Raw genomic sequence first — 16,784 nt, 5'->3', positions numbered from 1 at the left:
GACTGACAGAAGATTGTCCAATGAGAATCGAGTGTGACTCCAGCTCGTGCTATAACTACAGAAAAGCACGGAAACTGATGCTCTTTCGTCTGAATTCACAGACTACGAACATAACAGATTAAGCCGCTGCATCTTTTAGTTAGAACATCGTATTTATTGTCAGTAAAATCAAGTGGACGACATGGCTTCGGGAGGGGAGTAAGTATTGTTTTATTTTAATGCTATTTCCTGTAGTTAACAACAACTAAATGTTATTTAAATGGCTATCATGAGTACGTGTTACGCTATTTTAGCAATGCAGCTAATGGGGTCAGTGTCAGCCTCCGCACTTTTTCGGGTTGTTGAAAGACTCTTTTACATCTTGATGAGCGGACTCTGAGTGGTTGCAGTTGATTATTAAGTTGGCAGTTTTGCCATTGTCATCAGCTGGCTGGTCACTGGTCGGCCCTGGGGTAGCTCTGTATCTGACAGCCTTTGACAAAGCCCAGTCACTGCTATCGTGTCGATGCTAACATGAGCTTAGCAACCTAACCAAGGCCAAAGCCATCAGCATCTTAATGCTCAGGCCTAACTAATGGCAAACAATCCTCTATCACTATGTGAATGTGAACTGTAAAAAAAAAACAAAACGCAATTTGCTTCGTATAAGCTCATCGATAATATCCAGATGACTGGTTATTTTCTTATTAAAGCTAACTAGCCGGTATTGCTGGCTAACGTGTGGATACTAGGTAACGTAGCTTCAGTACAGTACAGTCCGAGGCTACCTGTACACAATTGGTTTGTAAATGCCACAAACCACCATCCATAAGTTGTATTTAATGACCCAAGTATCAATGTTTCTTTACGTTTAAATTGAGTCCCATAGCCACGTTAAACCACAAGTATTTCCATCCGACGCTACTCTAAAAGTTTTTTTCTTTTGCTGTGTCATCTGGGTCCGTTCACTTAGCCGGTACGCTAACGTTAGCATGCTAATGAAATGAAAGAGTAACTAAACGAGCAGCGTCCGTGGTATTCTAGGTACTTCTCGCACAAACGGTTTGTAGGCTTTGTATTTTATTCTCAGTAAATGTTTATTTTACATGTTTGATAACTGCGGTACACGTGACTGTAAAATGAGTTGTCTCCCCTGCTAGCATGTTACATTTTTAATAGTGTTCCTATACAGAATAAATAATGTAGGGACAAACACTGTTCATTACACACATCTCATTTCCCCTTTCAACAAATATTAAACGTTTTGTGAATTGCTATAATTAACATATTAATTTCGATCAACAAAGGATGCTTAAAATGAGTGACTGCAATATGCTTTATAAATTATAGAGCTAACTGAGCTTGTAAAATGTATCACTTGTATAATTAAAGCTTTTCCCTCTTTTTGTAGATCTAAAAGTGATGATTTAGCTACTGCTATTCTCAAACAGAAGAACAGACCCAACAGACTGATTGTTGATGAATCCATCAATGAAGACAACAGTGTAGTCTCCCTTTCTCAGGTACAAACTTTTTTTCTCCTATTTTAATATTTAGCAAAACTGATAATAATCAAAAGATTTGATCTATGATTAGACAAAAATGGATGAGCTGCAGCTTTTCCGCGGGGACACAGTACTGATGAAGGGGAAGAAGAGACGGGAGACTGTTTGCATTGTTCTTTCCGATGACACCTGCTCTGATGAAAAGGTCCGCATGAATAGGGTAGTCCGTAACAACCTGCGGGTTCGATTGGGGGATGTCATCAGGTAAAGGCACACTTTTTCCAAGATGTCAATGTTCATGGTGTGGTGTTTATAAAGCACAATACCTTTTCAGCATTCAGCCATGTCCTGATGTGAAGTATGGCAAGCGGATCCATGTTCTCCCCATTGATGACACTGTAGAAGGAATTACTGGAAACCTGTTTGAGGTTTACCTCAAGCCATACTTCCTTGAGGCTTACAGACCAATTCGCAAAGGTTTGTTAAAAAGTACCATAGCTAATTTTGAAGTTTCTGTATAATAACATCTTTTGGTACACGTGAAGGTGACATCTTCTTGGTCAGAGGGGGTATGCGTGCTGTGGAGTTCAAAGTTGTGGAAACTGACCCTTCCCCATATTGCATTGTTGCCCCTGATACTGTCATTCACTGTGAGGGAGAACCAATCAGGAGAGAGGTGTGTAGAAGTTGCATTGAGTGAATTGACAAATTAGAAAATCTTTGTTTAAAACTGTATTTATTTATTTTTTTCTTACTCAGGATGAGGAAGAGTCCCTGAATGAGGTTGGTTATGATGACATTGGAGGTGTGAGGAAGCAGTTGGCACAAATCAAAGAGATGGTAGAGCTGCCTCTTAGACACCCTGCACTGTTTAAGGCCATTGGTGTTAAGGTAATTACCATTCTAGTATAAACCTCAACATTGCTAGCAAAGAATGTATATGAAATGGGTTATATTTTCAGCCTCCTCGCGGAATCTTGCTTTATGGACCACCCGGAACAGGAAAGACTTTGATTGCCCGAGCTGTGGCCAATGAGACTGGGGCCTTCTTTTTCCTCATCAATGGTGAAATATATTTTTTTATGTTTAAACATAATTATATTTTGCTACTCTTTGTGGGTTATGGTAAGTCAGAATTGATGTCATTTCATCTTGCTAAAGTATGTCTATTTTTGTGAAGGTCCTGAGATCATGAGCAAACTTGCTGGTGAAAGTGAAAGTAACTTGAGAAAAGCCTTTGAGGAAGCAGAGAAAAATGCACCTGCCATAATCTTCATTGATGAACTGGATGCCATCGCTCCAAAGAGGGAGAAGGTCAGTGGGGAGTTGACTTTTTGCTGCTTTCTCCAAATAGACAATGTCATTGATAGTTTGCAATAATTTAATAGAACTTATTATTAGAACAATATTTATGTTCTGCTAAGATGTTACGGGGTTTTCAGAGTCAACTTGTTTGTCTCACAGCATCCAAGGCACAGTTTATTTAGATATAGGATTAAGTAATGAAACCGCAGATTCAGCAATAAATTGACTGAGCTCTAATTTATGAATGACCAGCAATCAATGAAAATGGCAGACCAAAGTGTTACTGATGAAATCATTACTAAAGAGGCAGCAACCCCCACTTCATAGTGTAACATTAATTACAACTTGTTTGCAGACTCATGGGGAGGTGGAGAGACGAATTGTTTCTCAACTGCTGACTTTAATGGATGGACTGAAACAGAGGGCTCACGTCATCGTTATGGCTGCCACAAACAGACCTAACAGCATTGACCCAGCCCTGAGAAGATTTGGTAACTTGCCTAAAATGCTTTCATGAGACTACTGTAGTTGTGTAGAGCCTTTTTTTGATAGCCTGCTTTCTCTTAGGTCGTTTTGACAGAGAAGTTGACATTGGCATCCCTGATGCTACTGGCAGGTTGGAAATCCTGCAGATTCACACAAAGAACATGAAGCTGGCTGACGATGTGGACTTGGAGCAGGTTTGCTCACTTTTTTTTTTTTTTTTTTTACAGCAGCACCTTTTGAACACATTACTACCTGTAATTTGACTTTGTGCATGGGATCTTAAGCAAAAAAAGTGGTACCATTGACTGATTTTCATTTATAGGTAGCCAATGAAACCCATGGCCATGTTGGTGCTGACCTGGCTGCTCTATGCTCTGAGGCTGCATTGCAGGCCATCCGAAAGAAAATGGACCTGATTGACCTTGAGGATGAGACGATTGACGCAGAAGTCATGAACTCTCTCGCTGTGACTATGGATGACTTCAAGGTAAAATTGTCAAACCCAACAAACCACCATAAAACCACAACCATCCTCAATTAAAATAAGTTTTTATTTTTTTTTGCTGCAGTGGGCCCTGAGCCAGAGCAATCCATCTGCGCTGAGAGAGACTGTTGTGGAGGTGCCCAACATCACCTGGGATGATATTGGTGGTCTGGAAGATGTGAAGAGGGAGTTGCAGGAGTTGGTGCAAGTAAGAATATCACTTGCATATATCTGTAAATGTTTCTGAATAAAAGGCAAACTATGGAGTTATTTATTCTGACTTAAATATTCTTTCACATTTAGTATCCAGTGGAACACCCAGATAAATTCCTCAAGTTTGGCATGACTCCATCCAAGGGTGTGCTTTTCTATGGACCTCCTGGTTGTGGTAAAACTCTTTTGGCAAAAGCCATTGCTAATGAGTGCCAGGCAAACTTTATCTCCATCAAAGGACCAGAGCTCCTCACTATGTGGTTTGGAGAGTCTGAGGCTAATGTCAGGGAGATCTTTGACAAGGCAAGTTCTACAAATGTTTATTGTATTCAAGGCTTTGCTTTCAACATTAAAACCTGGTCTAATGTTTGATCTCGATCCACAGGCTCGCCAGGCAGCACCATGTGTGCTCTTCTTTGATGAGCTGGACTCCATAGCGAAGGCTCGTGGTGGTAATGTGGGAGACGGTGGTGGAGCAGCTGACCGTGTCATCAACCAGATACTCACTGAGATGGACGGGATGTCTAGCAAAAAGAATGTCTTCATCATTGGAGCCACAAACAGACCAGACATCATTGACCCAGCCATCCTGAGACCTGGGCGTCTGGATCAGCTCATCTATATCCCACTGCCCGATGAGAAGAGCAGGATGAGCATTCTCAAGGCCAATCTTCGCAAGAGTCCCATCAGCAAGGTACCTACAGGAATGTCTCACACTTGATATGGTCAAATGTGAATTTATGTGCGTTAAATGATGTGATGCTTTTTTAAAGTTGATTTTACTCAGCGTTATAATGGTGGTCTCTTACGCAGAGCTTACCCCAGAGTTTTAGTTTGATTCATACAGGTTTGAGTAATCCTGCATTCAATGTGTGAATACTAAAAACTGTTTTCACCTACCCCCTGTCTCTACCCACAATTCTGTACTTAAAAAAGATCACAAAAAATGTGCCTTTTACAGACAGCGCACCTGGGTGATCTCTGGGTGTTTCCTGCTCTGTGCAGTACATGCATGTTTGTGCTACTGCTGTATTTTGCATTTGAACTGAAGAGTGATTTCATGTGCCATGCAGGGAGCGTAGGTTGATGGCGTATCTATGCTGGCTCTACTCGACTAACTGAGAAATGCATCAATAAAGACATTGACTTTTAATTTGATTTTCAACAAAAGGCCTCACTGTAATGCAAACAAAAGTGTGAAGTGTATGGCGCTTTATACGTGTACTCCCTTGACATATGTGGCGGCTGCACACAGAGCCGCTGGGTGGGAAAGCGAGTGTCTGTACAAACAACCTGGCACTCCGCATCTGAGCAGGCTGAAATCCGTCTGAACGTACATTTAGGGCTATTGTCACTTATGCTTTTTTTTTTTTTTTTTTTTATAGAAATGGATATGTTTACTTTAAAATGATCTAAAATGGTTAGTCATTCATTGTAACCCACAATATTAGTGTATGTTTTGTGGGTTACTATATAACCCACAATATTGGTGTATGTTTTCCTAAAGATGTGGAAAAGCATGTCTTTTAAAAACTAAAAACTTTCGGCTTCTATTTTCAGGATGTGGACTTGGACTTCTTGGCAAAGATGACCAATGGTTTTTCTGGAGCTGATCTTACAGAAATCTGCCAAAGGGCATGCAAGTTGGCGATCAGAGAAAGTATAGAAAATGAGATCCGCAGAGAAAGGGAAAGGCAGACCAATCCCTCAGCCATGGTTGGTACTTCAATATAATGCACATCTCACAGCTGTTGCATGTTCATTCAAATGTTGTGTTTTGTAGGAAGTGGAAGAGGATGATCCTGTGCCAGAAATCAGGAAGGACCACTTTGAAGAGGCGATGCGATTTGCTCGGCGCTCTGTCAGTGACAATGACATTCGCAAATATGAGATGTTTGCTCAGACACTACAGCAAAGCCGTGGCTTTGGCAGCTTCAGGTAAATGAGTCTATTCATCTTTTCTTTGTACAATGGTAAACATTGTATGCTCTTTTATAATGCTGTAACAAACATTGCTACCAACATTTGGTTTAATAAAGTCGTTTTATTTTTGTATTTTTTGTATTTTTTTATTTCAGGTTCCCATCCAGTGCTGCAGGTGGCAGTGGTCCAACCCATGGCTCAGGAGGTTCTGGCAGTGGCCCTGTGTACAATGAAGATAATGATGATGATCTTTATGGATAAATGTTCACTGCCCCTCTGTGGTCAGTCCTGGGATCGCACTTGTACAAATTCTCAACAGATTCCACATTTTTAGGACTTTGTGCTTCTTTCATGTGTTTCTTTTTGTATAATTTCCCCTGGAGAAAGCATGTAGCCACTTGGTTTGCCCTGGTTTTGTTGTGGGTGGGTTCGAGTTATTAAGACTCCAGATTTTTCAATGGGGGGTTATAAAGTGGCCTCATTCTCACCATTTCCAACCATCATGAATGGCTTTTAGTGATGGGATTCTATGCTAGACTATAAGAAAGAAAATATACATATTGCTAATGACTTCCTCTTTTTTTAAATAAACAGTAGCATTTAATGTATTACAAAATTTGTCAAGGTTATGTTGTTGAAAAATAAAAATTCATAAAATGTGTTTTTACTGTACTTTATTGTAAGAAACAAGTATCTGCACTTTATGACTTAGTAAGAATCATGAAAGGGAAAGTGGGGATGCTCTGCATCTCTCCAAACTCTCTTCCCCCCTCTCTGTAAACAAACAATAAATAACTATGATACATTCAACACTGACGCTAATTTAATAACATTTGGCTAGAAAATAAAGGCATAGTTACATCAGTTGTGGGTACAATGAATCGCTCATCGCGGTTGAAGGAGTAAATCAGTGCCATGTCTTCTTGTGACAGGGTAAAGTCAAACACCTGCAGGTTTTGTTGGATCCTTAATGGTGTCACACTTTTGGGGATACACGTCACTCCTCTTTGAATGTGCCACCTGAGGAGGAAAGATGGGTCTGTGTTATTAGATCTACTTTAACAGCTCAAGTTGGACCTCTTATTTACCTGAGAATAATTTGTGCAGAAGATTTCCCATATCTCAAAGCAATAGCCCTCAGTCTGGAATCCTCCAATAAGGTTGGTTCATCTGGAGAAGCCCAAGGCCTGTCCCCACTACCCAGAGGGCTGTAGGCGGTCACACGGACCCCCAGTGATCTATGGCAGAATTACATGGCCAAATTATTTTGGTGGCAACTAACTACCGGGCTAAGAAAAATACTGACCGACAATGAGATATAAGCGCTTGTTGAGACAGGTAAGGATGGACCTCCACCTATGGAGATTATTACACTCTTAAAATACTTTAAGATCATTATGTTTAAGATCACTGTGTATTATTTATTTAGTTTCTACCTGGTTAACTACCGGTTTATACTTGGCTATGCTGAAAATGTCATCGATCTGCCTGGCATTGAAGTTGGACAGCCCTATAGCCTTGACCAGTCCCTTATCCACTAAGCTCTCCATGGCCTTCCAGGTCTCCCTGTAGTGTGTGTCAGAATAACACACACTTCCATCGTCACGCCGTGGAATCAGCTCTTTACCTCGCCTGAAATAAACAGATATATGGATATGTGCTTAAAAACATTTCGAAACAAACTTGTTTTGTCCCGCTGTGACCAACAGGGGGGGACAAAGTCCCTGTAGAGTGGCTGCTCACTGGAAGGCCATTGGCCAGTGCATGAGGTACAAGTCCAAATAGGAGAGACCCAGGTCATTTAGAGTGATCTTGCAGGCCGCCTCCACATCCTCTGGCTCATGCTTTGTATTCCACAGTTTAGATGTCACAAAGATCTCCTCACGGTGAAGCACCTAAATAAATACAAAAGGTAAACTAACTTGTATATCCTATTAAAACAACCAGTTTGAAGTTTTGATTTTAAAGACTATATTGAGCAGTCCTACCTTATCTGGACCAATCCAGAGAGCCAGAGCCTCCCCTACCTCCTGTTCATTGCCGTATGCAGCAGCACAGTCGATATGTCTATACCCACAGTCCAAGGCTGTAAGCACTGCCTGTTTCACCTGGTGCAGAGAAAAAACAAAGCTCTCAAATGCATAATTATCAGTAAACAATGTTCTTACAGCAGGCTATTTGGTACCTCTCCTGGAGCGCTCTTCCAGGTGCCTAGTCCAACCATGGGCATCTGGTGTCCCGTAGACAGCAATACAAAGCCACTCATGGTCCAGCTTGTGTGGTGACAACATTAACTATAACATTTTGAAGCTCAGCCTCTTAAAGAGCTGGCACAGTCATCATGACTAAGTCCCCAAACTCTGTAACTGATTCACTCTTGAACATAAATTTATTAACAGGACATGGGGTCAAGAGGGCACAAAATGAAGCTCCAAGCTGCCTCCTGTAACGACAATGCAGTAAATGATGAATGTCAAGAGTGAGACAACTTTTGGAGAGCTGCCTTTGTTATAGCAAAGCACTGCACTGATTCTTTAGCCTCAGAGGAAATCTAAACCCTGTGTGAACCGAGCCTTATTGCTAGAAATAGCTGATGCAGTTATATGGCATTAGTCACAGTGAGGTGTTACTGCAGCATCTCTGAAGATCCCTTTGGTATCATGTGAAACACACAGCAAACTTGAACAAATATTTTCTCACCTGAAGTGTCCCCAGATTGTCTGCTCAACCTGCATTCAAAGTCAATAAAAAAGTACAATTGCAAGCAGTAATTTACTTTAAGAATATGGGTCAGCCCAAATGTTGAATGGCTTCAGTGCATAGACCAGTGCACAGCTGAGAGCAAATACAAGACAGGGTCAAAGGTTGTTCTCATTTGTTTATCTGTAACTTGGATTTGTAGAAAAAAATCTAATATTTGAAGTTCTCCTAATCATTCAAAACAACATTTGATTCACACATTTGGTTTATTTGATTTCATTTTGAAAACATTATTAACATGTCAAAAGCACACAAGCAGTGACAGTCAGTCAATGAGCAACAGTGCATGCGTGTTCAGATTACAGCCATAGTCTAGAGGTCTATTTGTAAAGTGGATTATAGATGTTTGAAATAATACTATTTTTGATCTGTACTGTAAGAAGTTCAATATAAGAGTAAAGAGTTTAAAAAGCCGTCAACAGCAATTATACAAAACAACTATTCAAATTCAGTTAGAATTATTGTAAAGATGTAGACAGACTCTATGAAAACATTGACTGTAAAGTGTACCCTTTTGCACAGCTGAGTGATTCTAAACACATTTGCCATTTGCCCTCCCAGAGTATATATATATATATATATATATATATGGTAAACCTCATGTGTCACATACATTTGATAAAAAGTCCCCTTTCTGTCTGTCAGAAAAATTACTAATCTCACTTGTAGCACTGTATTTTATGTATAGAATATGGCTGGTTGTACAGATGTACTGTATGTTTCCCCTGGTGGCTTATGGGACTGGACTAAGGCACCTGACAACCCCCAGGCCGAGAGCCAGGAGAAAGCACCCATTTTCTGTGTAGATTGCATTATCCACTGCTGTGTAAGTTTTGATTGTCTTTTCTACATCTGGTACATCTGGTACATGTTTACAGTTATATTCTCACTTGATTACTATACTTAATTTATTGTATTATCATGACAGATCTATTTGCTAATATTCAACAGCCTGGAGTTTGAGTTTACAGATCAAAACAACAAGACCAAATGTGTTTCATCGATTAAAAATAGCACTATGAGAGTTACGGTATTTGTCCTTACAAAAGACTGCAAAAGACCTACTGACAAGTCTGCAAAAATATGTAAGTATTTTACTTTATAAACAACTTTTCTGCCTCCTACCTCTTCAGTGTAACCTTCCCCTTGATGTGTGTAATTGGGGTAAATATAAATAAATACATCCTGTTGGTACCATCCCTGTTGGCACTTAATCACAAAAATGTATATTAAAATGGCTTAAGGGAATTGTAGCAACAATAGCATCCAGAGTGGATATAAAAGTGTATTACATAATGTGTGTTTTTACTGAGAAGTCATTATGATTGTGGCAGGTGTTGTCTGATGATTTCTTTGGATTGGTGAGGGATTCTGTCAGGAAAGTGTACAGAAAATTCCACGATGAGGTCTCCACGCTGCAAAGGGTTTTTTGGAAAGGGCAGACCCTCTCCTCGGAGCCGCTTCACTGTCCCGGGCTTGATGATGTCATGACATGGGAGTGAGATGACGCGGTTTTCCAGAGTGGGAATGCTCACGGTGCAGCCACACAAGGCCTGGAGTAAGGAAAGGAGAGATTGAGAGGGTTAAATCACATGTGTAGGAACGAATGCCAAAGTGTTGAAAACACTGGTGACTGAATGTTTCCATGAGCTCAAACTGATTATGTACTGGGAGTAAATCTTTGTAAAACATGTTTCTGTTCGTGTGAATAAGTCTTTAAACATTGTGTATATTAGCCATAGATCTGTGGGGTCTATAGAGGTATTCAGAACAAGAACATTTATAAAACAACTTGGCTACAGAAAAGTTTCAGTGTTTTCGAGGGACTTGTTTAGAAGTGTGTCAGGGTAGGAGTGTGTGATTGGGGGTAGACACATTGCACAGGAGGCTAATTTTAGCAGCAGGCTCATAGCTGAAGCTAATGAAGTGAAGCAGAAATTGGCTGAGCTCGTAAATAGTCAGGGGGCTGGGGAGAGAACAAACACATGCACACACATTTCTTATCACCATTCCTGATGAAACCACTCGGAGCAGAGAAACAGAGCTAAACTAAACCAGGGGCCAGCTGTTATCAGGACTTCACAGCTTTCCAGTGAGCATCACACATACTATACAACACTTTTGAACCCACAACTATTGGCATTAATAATAGAAGTTGGGACCTGGCAAAAATAATTGAGTAATATTGTACATTGTACAAGACGATTGTTACAACACTTACATTTCAAACTCTAAATCTATACATTTAGATAACACAGAAATAAAATGGCATAAGGTACACTGATGTAGTCCTAATCTCTTGTCTCTATCTCTGATAATTGTTTGGAATATTTTCAACAAAAACTGACTTATACAAATCTAAACTAGAACTATTCAGGAAATTTATTAAATTAATGTTTTCAGAATTGATACATGCTTAAATTAGTATCTAGTTTCAATACTAGTTTTATTGTTGATTATCTGAGCTTTTTTTCTGAAAACCCCAGCAACATGTAATGATTTGATATTACAGTTAAAGACAGTGGATAAGACACTGCCAGACCATGTTCATTACAACATGTAGTCTTACTCTGAGGATTAAATATTTCTGGCTGCTCTCTCAATAAGAGTTGGTTCATTCACAAATAGTCACAAATGCACACAGGTTGCTGTGACAGCCACATCACCAGCTGATGTGTGCCCACTCATTACACCAAACCATCACATACTGTATATACTTCATATTCAGCCCTGACCGCACTGCGCAGACACATTATTTCAAGACCATGTTAGGAATAAAAATCATTTTAAGACAAAATTATGAAAATCTGATTCAAATGTGCCACTGTTTACTTGATTTTTGATTTTATGGAGGTGGAGCGTACAAAGCTCTCCTCCCAGCTTTTAGAGCCCTGCAGCTACAGTTAGCACCTGAGTGTGTGGATACGAGCACTGCCACAGTGCAGTGTTGTGCAGTGACAGGAGCAGCTGAAGTGTACAGTCATGGTGACAGCAGCCCACTGCAGAGGCACCTTTATTATTGCTAGAAAGTCTCAGGCACAGACAGTCAAGTATGAACATGGAAATATTTAAAACAAAAATCACTGTGTTGAGATTTTTAACCCCAAGAGACTACTATTGCCACTGTGCCACTGGCAGAACCTCTCTGGATTGACTGACAGCACAAACTGGAAAAGGGCCTTTTTAGAGTAACAACTGGTTTGAGCAAGCCTATGGCACAAACAATCTGTTTTGGATGACCATATAAACAAAATAATCTGGACTAATTTATGAAGTCCATCCATTTTCTTCGACTTATCTGGGGCCAGATCACAGGGGTAGCAGTCTAGGCAGGGACTTCCAGACTTCACGCACCCCAGACACTTCCTCCAGCTCCTCCAGTGGGATCCCAAGGCGTTCTCAGGCCAGCCGAGAGACAGTCCCTGCTGTGTGCCCTAGGTCTTCCCCAGAGCCTCCTCTCGATGGGACATGCCCAGAAAACCCCCCTATGGAGGCGTCCAGGAGGCATCCGGACCAGATGCCTGAGCCACCTCAGCTGGCTCCTCCCGACATGGAGGAGCAGCGGCTCTACACCAAGCTCCTCCCATGTGACTGAGCTCCTCACCCTATCTTTAAGGGAGTGCCCAGCCACCCTGCTGAGGAAGCTCATTTCGGCCATTTTGTATCCACGATCTTGTCCTTTTGGTCATTACCCAAAGCTCATGACCCTAGGTCAGGGTAAGAACATAGACTGACCAGTAAATCGAGAGCTCCTTCTTTACCTCAACAGTTCGTAAAGAATGAGCTGAGTAATTTATGAAGTAATTACGCATTTTTTATTTAAATACAAAGCAGATATTTAACAACATACCTGCTAAATGTTTACTCAGCCCTAGTTTTGCTGTATGATATTTAGTGATCATAAACAGTTTAACGTGTAAAGTTGGGGGTCTCCTTTTTCCATCCAGATGCTTCCTAACTCAGTTCTCTTTGTTTAAATAGGTGGACAGACAGGTATAAAGCACTAGATAGTATTTGTTGTAGGTTTTCATTTCTCATAGTGAATGCACCATGACACTGTTGGTGGACTGCCTCTTTTCAGAGCACATCATTGTCTGTGCAGCAGTGAGAGATGCAGCAGTGGAATATGAGCTCTTATTTGCTTTGGATACAGACTCATCTGACCCACTTCCCTTATATTCCCCAAGTAACAACCCCCCACTCATTTATCTACTCCCCAGTAATGTGTCTTTGGCTGTATTGGACTTAAGCCTCATCTGTGGATGGCCTAACAGAGATTATTATTATTATTTTTTTTTTATCAAATTCAATTTTAACAAGCTCCTGTGTGATCTCATTTATGCAAGGTACAAGTACTAACAGTGCCCTATTACTGTCTTCAATAACGATGCTTTCATGGGCTAGAGTGAATAAAATTGACAAAAAACTGGAGTACAAGCTGCTCCCTTACCTCCCAGAGCTCACCTGCTTTTAACCAACCAAACAAAGTCAGGTCGCCCTGCCAGACAATTTATGCGATTCATAGTCAGTCGAGGACAGCGCTGGACCCGTTGCCCTCGAAAAAGCATCTAATTAAATTCCCTGCCAATCACAGTAAAACCAGCCTGCACTGGCACTCTGTCATACTGCAATATCTTCGACCAAGAAGGCTAGCAAGCCAACTGTGTATGACAATGACACTATGGGAAATTTTGTGTGTCTGCCTGGATGGAACTGTGTGAAAACTACCAAATGCAGACAATGGCTGTAGCCGGTCACACAAGGACACCACATTCCTGATGGCTCACACTGCAGCACGAACTACTCACCAAATATCCTTGAGCAACAGAAAGCATTTACTTTGAAGACAAATTTAGAAGTAAACCCAATAAGACACATTAAATGTCTTATTAGAGTGGTGAAGTATCAAGCAGAAAAGTGAATATCAACCACCAGATTGGATATTATTCAAGATTCTCTATAAATGCATCATATTTTAACCTAATTTACTCCACAAACATTTATCACATCAATTTAATATTTCTCAGACATACTGATGATGAAACAAAACATGGGAATACGCACCTCTTTTAGACTTATCTTGCAACTGTAGATGATGTTTGAGCCGTCTCTTTTAAAGTGGGCATGTCCCTTGTCTTTGAGCACAAAGGCTATGTCCGCAGGAATGTTCTCAGGGGTTTCATCCCCCTCTTTTGGAAAGGTGATCTTAGTGCCTTCCTTCCAGCCTTTCTTTATGACAATGTTGAGGATCTTGTCTTCAGTCCTCATGCTCCTCCCATCTGGATTCAGTCTGCGTCGTGTAATTTTCATCCTCTTGGTGCATCCATGGAAGATCTCTTCCAGTGAGACCTTCAGCTCATGAACCACAGGAGGATCCTGGTGTTTTTGACTAGCTCCAAGTCGCTCTGAATGTACACCCCTCCTGCGACGACCCTCTCCAGGAAAACCATTCTTCATGCCACCTGTAAAACCAAACTGTCTCCCAAAATGACTAAAAGGGTCCTCATCCTCAATGTCCATGTCCTGGTCCCCATCATTGTTGTGGTCATTGTGAAAGGAGAAGCCATTAGAGCGATTGTGGTTACGGCTAGAGCTAAAAAACATGTCAAAGGGGTTTGAGCCTCCAAAGAAAGAAGCAAATGTGGCATGGGGATCTCCATGGAACGTATAGTGATATGATGAATTGCCAGGAGCACCTGAGGAGCTGCTTCCCCCCGTCTTTAAACCTGTAAGTAAAGGGAGGTACGTATGTAAGTATCTTGATTGACACACAAATACATATGAGCAAAACCTGATGTGAAGCATTTCATATCTCTACAGAGTATTAAAAACAATTGTTTAAACAAAGCAGATAAAATAAAAAAGACAGTTGGCTTACCTTCTTCTCCCAGCTGATCATAGACAACTCTTTTCTTAGGATCACTGAGTACTTCATAGGCCTCAGCAATCTCCTTAAACTTTTCCTCTGCATTTGCATCTGTGTTCTTGTCTGGATGAAAGCGCAGGGCCATGCGCCGATATGCCTTCTTGATCTCCTCTTCATTGGCACCTTTTGGAATACCCAAAGTCTTGTAGTAGTCCTTCCCCATAGCTGGTAACAAGCTTACACTTGTATGGCTGCCAGGACGCCCTCACCAGCTCAGGCCGTGGTCAGTCTCTGGTAGGACATACATAGATTAATGTAAGGGTTTAAAATAATCGTCTGATAACTGAGACATAAACTGACCAGATTTGTCCTGGCAGCAGTGCACAGGGCATTCAAGTGCACACCTTTACACTGAACATACGGACACGTTTAGAGGATGCTGGAAGAACCCTTAGGAACAGACATTTCTCTAATGTTGCTATGGAGACACAGCTGATGAGGAGATAGAGCGGAGGGATCCCCGACATCAGCTGAAGCGCAAGGCTGTTTCTCCAATGAGAGCCAGGCAGATACAGACAATAGCACTGATTGAGAGGCCTATTCTTTGGACTTTATACTTTAAACTATATTGCTTTTGCCGACAGTGAACAGCCAGTCAGCTCAGGAAGCAAATGTTTCTCCTAACACGGACACCGGGAGCCCCTTCAACGAGTAGCCTGCTGCAGAGCGTTAAGTACCCTACCTACAGTACATTCAAGCTTTAGGCGGACACACTGACAGTACTTGTTTCAGAAGGTTAGGAATTTGCCAACAAATTAATCTCAAAACAATAAAGAAATTGGTCTTATTTCATTAACCTAACCAGTAAATGGTAGAGAGACAATTTGAACAAAAAATCTACAGTCCGAGAAATATCTAGATCCACAATACAGGAGCCAACAAAGTATTCAGATATCCTACTTACATGGCAATCAATCCAAATCCAAATAAATATCTCGGCTGGTTTTGAGCATTTCTTTCCCTCAGCTTCAGTCTGCGGCTGCCACCCGCCACCGCTGCGTCCTTATAAGTGACGTCAGGGCGCACAGCGAGGATCACACGCGCTGAAATAGCCGCTGACCAAATGCTGATGCGCATCTGACGTCCCAGTGGAAAACCTCGGACAACTGCCAAAACCTTTCTCCAAAACTAAACTAGTTACTCTGTCGATAAGAAAGTGGTAGAGAAGGCTAAGACCAAAATGACCAACTAATTCTTCCGAAGTTACAGAAAAAGCTCTTACCAAATCTTGTGGTGCAGTGTCTGGCTCTTCAACTGAAGATAATCTTCAGGTCTTCTCACAGCTAATTTATAAAGTGGGCAGTTATTTCTGTGTCTGGGAAGAGGGGAGTCAGAACATAGAACATATCGAGGCTAGTACGCTTGATGTGTGTGTGAGCGTGCGCGCACACTCACGCGTTGTCGTGCCTCGGCAGAGTTGGTATTCAAGTGTTGAGTCATGTAGTGACTCTTTGTACATCTTTTATGTACTGTGTTATGAACTTATGATTGTATAAGTCTTAAAAATTGAGATATTCAAAGGACAACATTCCTGACCATCCAAATATTATTTCATATTTTCAGTACAACTAAAAATACAAAAACATGGGATGTCTTTTTTCTTATAATGGTACCTTGCAAGTAGCCTACCTGAGCTGTCTAATGCTAATAGTCAGTATACACAATTTTATGTATGTCCTCTAAACACAAAATGTATTCACATAGGGTACTTGATTTCGCAGACAGTGGGGAATAGTAATTTTGCCTATTAAGTAGGGGTTGTCTATTATAAACAACAACAATGACAAAAAAGTACAAAATAAAAGTACAAAGATTGTTGGCTATACAATATTACACAGCAATGCACAGATAAAGTCTGTATTTGAGAGCATCCTAAAGACAATCCACAGAACAAAGATTTGATAGAAAACATGAGTATAGATACTGTGTGTAGAAATACAAGATTATTTTGATTACTGCTTCAATGCTAGATGCACTTCAGGAACAGTTGCTTCTAAAATGATGCTGCGTTTCCATGGTGATGCCGAACATGCCAGACTTTGTGTCTGCCAATGTACTGTCTGCAATAGGCCCACTGTGCCCACTGTGCCTGTCTACACGTGCGAAAGGACTATCAGTAGTTCTGTATTGGCCATTTTATCATTAAAGACAACAAATACAATAATAGAATAAATAGAGGAATAAATAATCAAACAGAGCATCA

General features: G+C 40.9%; 3 protein-coding genes across 4 annotated transcripts; 1 reads left to right on the top strand and 2 right to left on the bottom strand.

The window, feature by feature from the left end:
- The first annotated feature begins 47 nt into the window (after positions 1-47).
- On the top strand, positions 48-6,453 carry vcp (valosin containing protein). The gene is made up of 17 exons (XM_033973302.2): positions 48-198; positions 1,391-1,502; positions 1,576-1,748; positions 1,819-1,961; positions 2,030-2,160; positions 2,244-2,375; positions 2,447-2,549; positions 2,665-2,798; positions 3,145-3,280; positions 3,357-3,469; positions 3,598-3,762; positions 3,845-3,967; positions 4,063-4,275; positions 4,358-4,666; positions 5,533-5,688; positions 5,756-5,910; positions 6,051-6,453. The coding sequence occupies exons 1-17, from the start codon at positions 182-184 to the stop codon at positions 6,154-6,156; spliced, it is 2,421 nt and encodes an 806-aa protein (XP_033829193.1). The 5' UTR covers positions 48-181; the 3' UTR covers positions 6,157-6,453.
- A 99-nt stretch (positions 6,454-6,552) lies between these two features.
- akr1a1a (aldo-keto reductase family 1, member A1a (aldehyde reductase)) lies at positions 6,553-8,731 on the bottom strand. Its single transcript, XM_055224140.1, has 9 exons — positions 8,672-8,731; positions 8,081-8,624; positions 7,884-8,003; positions 7,639-7,790; positions 7,332-7,527; positions 7,202-7,251; positions 6,984-7,133; positions 6,756-6,915; positions 6,553-6,669 (listed from the first exon to the last, which is right to left on the bottom strand). The coding sequence occupies exons 2-9, from the start codon at positions 8,159-8,161 to the stop codon at positions 6,604-6,606; spliced, it is 975 nt and encodes a 324-aa protein (XP_055080115.1). The 5' UTR covers positions 8,162-8,624; positions 8,672-8,731; the 3' UTR covers positions 6,553-6,603.
- Positions 8,732-8,844: 113 nt separating this feature from the next.
- Positions 8,845-15,944, bottom strand: dnajb5 (DnaJ heat shock protein family (Hsp40) member B5). Of its 2 annotated transcripts, none has more exons than XM_055224139.1 (4): positions 15,804-15,944; positions 14,534-14,812; positions 13,720-14,381; positions 8,845-10,208 (listed from the first exon to the last, which is right to left on the bottom strand). In XM_055224139.1, the coding sequence occupies exons 2-4, from the start codon at positions 14,742-14,744 to the stop codon at positions 9,975-9,977; spliced, it is 1,107 nt and encodes a 368-aa protein (XP_055080114.1). In that variant the 5' UTR covers positions 14,745-14,812; positions 15,804-15,944; the 3' UTR covers positions 8,845-9,974. The 2 variants fall into 2 exon arrangements, with proteins under 2 accessions (XP_055080114.1, XP_033829230.1); XM_033973339.2 differs by lacking the exon at positions 15,804-15,944 and adding an exon at positions 15,486-15,687.
- Positions 15,945-16,784: the final 840 nt, after the last annotated feature.

Source organism: Periophthalmus magnuspinnatus, chromosome 9 (assembly GCF_009829125.3).
Source record: "Periophthalmus magnuspinnatus isolate fPerMag1 chromosome 9, fPerMag1.2.pri, whole genome shotgun sequence".
Classification (NCBI taxonomy): Eukaryota; Metazoa; Chordata; class Actinopteri; order Gobiiformes; family Gobiidae; genus Periophthalmus; species Periophthalmus magnuspinnatus.
Note: the sequence above shows the minus strand (reverse complement) of the source record. Positions and strands in the feature narration are given on the sequence as shown.

Excerpts from the sequence above, each read along its gene's own strand:
- vcp (XM_033973302.2), top strand. Across the intron at positions 2,799-3,144 it reads TCGCTCCAAAGAGGGAGAAG|ACTCATGGGGAGGTGGAGAG; the intron begins GTCAGTGGGGAG and ends ACTTGTTTGCAG. Across the intron at positions 5,689-5,755 it reads AGACCAATCCCTCAGCCATG|GAAGTGGAAGAGGATGATCC; the intron begins GTTGGTACTTCA and ends TGTGTTTTGTAG.
- akr1a1a (XM_055224140.1), bottom strand. The coding sequence starts at position 8,161 with ATGAGTGGCTTTGTATTGCTGTCTACGGGACACCAGATGCCCATGGTT. Across the intron at positions 7,252-7,331 it reads ATAAACCGGTAGTTAACCAG|GTGGAGGTCCATCCTTACCT; the intron begins GTAGAAACTAAA and ends TAATCTCCATAG. Across the intron at positions 7,134-7,201 it reads GCGCTTATATCTCATTGTCG|ATCACTGGGGGTCCGTGTGA; the intron begins GTCAGTATTTTT and ends ATTCTGCCATAG.
- dnajb5 (XM_055224139.1), bottom strand. The coding sequence starts at position 14,744 with ATGGGGAAGGACTACTACAAGACTTTGGGTATTCCAAAAGGTGCCAAT. Across the intron at positions 14,382-14,533 it reads TGATCAGCTGGGAGAAGAAG|GTTTAAAGACGGGGGGAAGC; the intron begins GTAAGCCAACTG and ends CTTTACTTACAG. Across the intron at positions 10,209-13,719 it reads GCAAGATAAGTCTAAAAGAG|GCCTTGTGTGGCTGCACCGT; the intron begins GTGCGTATTCCC and ends TCCTTACTCCAG.